General features: G+C 61.2%; 1 protein-coding gene across 1 annotated transcript in view; it reads right to left on the bottom strand.

Moving 5' to 3' along the window:
* The window catches only part of AFAP1L1 (actin filament associated protein 1 like 1), an 11,905-nt gene extending 8,812 nt beyond the window's left edge, over nucleotides 1-3,093 (bottom strand). Inside the window, exons 1-6 of the mRNA XM_009647050.1 lie at nucleotides 2,880-3,093; nucleotides 2,053-2,181; nucleotides 1,440-1,523; nucleotides 977-1,074; nucleotides 703-814; nucleotides 220-318 (exon numbers count right to left, since the gene is read on the bottom strand). Coding sequence (XP_009645345.1) covers nucleotides 220-318; nucleotides 703-814; nucleotides 977-1,074; nucleotides 1,440-1,523; nucleotides 2,053-2,181; nucleotides 2,880-3,093 — 736 coding nt within the window. The remainder of the gene's footprint in view (nucleotides 1-219; nucleotides 319-702; nucleotides 815-976; nucleotides 1,075-1,439; nucleotides 1,524-2,052; nucleotides 2,182-2,879) is intronic.
* Between the last annotated feature and the right edge of the window lie 973 nt (nucleotides 3,094-4,066).

Raw genomic sequence — 4,066 nt, forward strand, 5'->3', positions numbered from 1 at the left:
AAGCACTTCACCGATCACATCCCTTCTGTGGCATGAAGGCTCTGGCTTGCATGACAAACAGCACTCCACGCCCCTTGCTTTTTGCCCGGCAGCGTCTGACACACGAGAGGCCCTCCAAGCTTCAACCCCACCGGCCCCCAGCCCAGCCCTCAAACCTTATCTCAGGGCTGGACTTTGCCAAAGCTCTCCCCTCCCCAGCGAGGGCACCTGGATACCTACAGGAGGTTTTTTGCTCCCCATTCATCCTGGTGACAGGGTAGTTGCTGTCTGCATCCTCGTAATAGCCGTCCTCGATGGAGTTGGGGGGGCTGGAGCTGTCTGCAGGGGAAGCAAAGGGCAGCTGGGGTTGTTAGACCTGTTTTGCCCCCAGGGATGCTCCGAGCAGTGAGCCAAGGCAGAGCAAAGCACACCCTCCCGGGGCATCTCAGCATCGGTCCCCCAACAGCTCCGACCTCTCCCCGCAACCCCCTTCCCAGTCAAGCCGGAGCAAAGAAGCCCTTGCAATAAGAGCGCAGCGGGATGGGAAGGAAGCGGGACAGGAGCAGTGCCAGTGGGAGCAGCGACGTTTCCTTCCCTGGGATGAGCCGTCATGCCCGCTGCGGGCTTGCCTGCTGTCCCAGGCGGGCAGGCACGTGGGGGATGCAGCAGGCACCTTGTGGGGCTCCCCCCGCTCCTGCCGCCCCGCTGCGGAGTGGGACTCACTGCGGGAGGTGATGTATTCGGGGGCCTTGCCGGGCCCCAGGGGCAGGGCTTCCTCATAGTAATCCTCAGGCGGGGGAGTGGTGGGCAGCGGTGGAGCAGGGTCCACAGGAACCTACAGCATAAACAGCACCGGCATTAGCCAGGCAGGGGAGAGGGTCACGAGTGGCAGCGGCTACTGCTGTGGTAAGTGACACGAAGGGGTCCCAGCCCTGGTCACCGCTGCCTCCCGGGCAGGTACAGAGCAGACCTCGCAGGGGGGCATTCTGGGACTTACAGTTTTTGCCGTCTGGCTCCTTGCCAGCTCCAAGCCACCACCATCACCAGTGTCCCCTTCCTCCTCCTGCATGTCCTGGAGGTCCCGCAGGTCACAGTCTGCCCGGGGGTAAGCGGAAGGGGTGAAGGGAGCAGGAAAGCCCAGAGCTGGCCTCCCCAGCCATGCCCTCCAGGGACCCCCAAGACAAGCACCCATGTCCCTTCACTGGGAAGGTGCTGGGAGACGAGCACCACTGGTAAAGGCAGCTGGGCCGGGGTGTGCATGGACCCCCCTCCATGGCCAGCCCCCGAGCAGCTTCAGGCCACCTGGGGTGACAGTGCCTGCCCCAAGCATAAGGATGCAGCTTTCACTCTCCTTCCCCAGGGCGCCCCAAGATCCCCCGCTGCCAGCAGGGCCCCCAGGGCCAGCACTGCACCCACCCAGCGTGACCTCTGGTGTGTCACTCTGGGTCACCCACACATACCAAACTCATCGAAGAGAGACTCCACAAAGCTGGTGCCATTGCTCAGGGATGCTGTGTTGACATACATGTAGTCCACGTCCTTCCCTGGGAGCGAGGGGATGTTCTCAGCCCGGGGTTGGGCACCTCTCCTCCCCACAAACACCAACCCAAGGACACAGGCCAGCCCACCCCTCCGTGCCATGGGTTGCTCCTCCGGAGCAGGTGCCCCAGGAGCGGTGGAGCCCGCAGAGGTGCAGGGGCAGGAAAATGGGAAAGCTGTGAAGCCCCAGGTGCACGGCCCTCCTGGCCTTCCCGCGGAAACCCCTGCGCTCAGCAGAACCCGCTGGCAGGAAGACCTCTGTGAAGCAGCGTTTCCGCAGGGAACAGCCCCCCCCCGCAGCCACGGCAGGGCTGACGCCAGCCCCCACGCCCAGGAGAAGCTGGGAAGTGCGAGTGGGGAGCAAAGCACCCCAAGGGGGCTGAGCAGGCGTGGGGCTGGGGGCACAGAGGCAGCTCATCCCCATGCTGCAGATGGTTTTCCCTACCCCACTGGGGTTTTGGCCTGGGGCAGCTCCTGGGGATGCCCACTGGCCCTGGAGACAGGCACTGGGCATGGCGGGAGCAGGACACAGACCTGTGGGTGGCTGCAGCTTCTGCAGGATGGTGGAGACAGCCAGCTTCTTCTCCTGCGTGGTGACACTCAGGTACTCGTGGTCCAGCAGCTTGAGCAAGACGCTGAGCTCTGGCAGGAGCTGGTCCAGCACTAGGGGGAGCAGGAAAAAGCCTGTCAGCCAGGGTGGTGTCGGGGTGCTGGGGCTGAGACAAGGCAGAAGGGGCTGGGAGGGGTGGAAGACCCCAGGATGGGGGTCTTTCCCAGTTGGCCCAGCACGGTGCAGGCGGTGTCTGCTAAGCGCACACGTGCTCCTTCCATGCACAAGCTCTTCCACCTGCACGCAGATGCCGGGATGCAGCCTGCTGAGCCTGTGAACGGAAACACCAGCACTGCAGGGCTACTGGACCGCTATCAAAGGGCTCAGCACAGATTTTTCCATGCAGATAAAACTACACCTCTGTCCGCCTGACAGCAAATCATTGCTGCTGGTGCCCCCTCACTGTGATGGGCATTGGGTGGTAATGGAGGGAAGGAAGGAAGGAAGGAAGGAAAAGAAACCCAGATGCCATCTCCAGAGACACCTGGCAATGCCGCCCAGGGAGATGTCCCCCCACCCCTCACCCTGCTATGCTCAGACCATCCGTGACCTCCCAGCCCAGTGCTACCTCCACAGGATCCCCAAATACAGGTGAGAGCCTTCTTCCCCACACTCCCCAACAGCATCTTCTCTGCCCTGCTGTCACTCCTCCCCTGTAATCACCCCAGCTCATCTGCACCGCTCCAAGGCCACCCCACTCTCCCCTCCAGGTATGAAGTCACTGCCCCAGGGGACAGTCCCTGCCCCACACGGATGGCCTGAAAGGTGCCCAGGAAGGGGACAGGGACTGCAGCACAGCAGGGGCTCTCCCTTGGTCCAACACACATGGCCAAGGGGGTCAGAGCAGCTGAAGTCTTGGCAAAGAGGAACCGCACCAGAAGCCACTGCTCATCTGCTTTCCTGTTGCTCTGCAAGATCCCAGCAGCTTCCAGCTCCTGGGCTGCCACCGCACCTGAACACGGCATCAGCCCGGCAGACAGAACCAGGAAGGAGGGATGGGGAGAGGCCAGCAAAAAGCAGGAAAAGAGAATTCACTGCAAATCACCATTACAAGAACAACACATAAAAGTGTGGGTCTTCTCTCTGATGTGATGATTCATGGCCTAGTTTTTACGAAGCAAAAGCACACTGCAGCTGTGGGGTTACCCATGCAGCAAGGCGCCAGAAAACACTTTGGTGTTTGCATATCAGAGCAGGGCTACAAAAAAAATGCGTCACTGAAAGCAGTGTTTATGGTGCTGGCAGCAGCTGACCGACAGCTTTGGGAAAACTTGTTGGCCAGGAATGGGAGGGACAGGGAGGACTTGAACAAGGCAAGCTCTGGACTCCAAATCTCTCATGAACTCCCACACCCAATTCTGCACGTGGGCTGACATCCTCATCCCAGGTTTCTTCCTATGCTTTATCTCCTCCAAGTAGGATAAGAGAAAACTGAGCTAGATCCAAAGCCAAGCTCCCGTTTTATCCAGGACCACGCACCCACCCAGCTCCACTGGCATCCCAGGTAGCCCCTGCAGGGTCCAGCGCCTGCGGGAGATGGCCTGCGTCGGAGGGGCTGAGCTCAGGGACCGCAGCAAACCTGCAGCTCTGGCAACTACAGAGGGTGGGAGAAAAAAGCTGCTGTTTCTTCCAGCGCAAGCGTGAGCAGGATCCCTTCTCTTGGCAGCAACCGAAAGTCATCACGGCACAGCTGGGGCAGTGTGCAGCTGGCTTTGGGTCTCCAGGGACAGAAGGAGAGGCCAGAGGTGACCGCAGAGGCAGCTCGGACGTGCTGACTGATGGTGATGGTTTGCAAGGAGGGGAGAACATGCGCCCTGGCAGCACAGAGCCTCGGGGACACTCTGCCCAGGCTGTACCTGTCCTGGCTCTGCCAGGGAAAGGGCCCCAGCAGGGCAGAGCTGGGCAGCAGCCAGGGCTGGCACGGGGTGCATTTCCCAG

The sequence above is a fragment of the Egretta garzetta genome, unplaced genomic scaffold, assembly GCF_000687185.1.
Source record: "Egretta garzetta isolate BGI_Z169 unplaced genomic scaffold, ASM68718v1 scaffold209, whole genome shotgun sequence".
Taxonomy (NCBI): domain Eukaryota; kingdom Metazoa; phylum Chordata; class Aves; order Pelecaniformes; family Ardeidae; genus Egretta; species Egretta garzetta.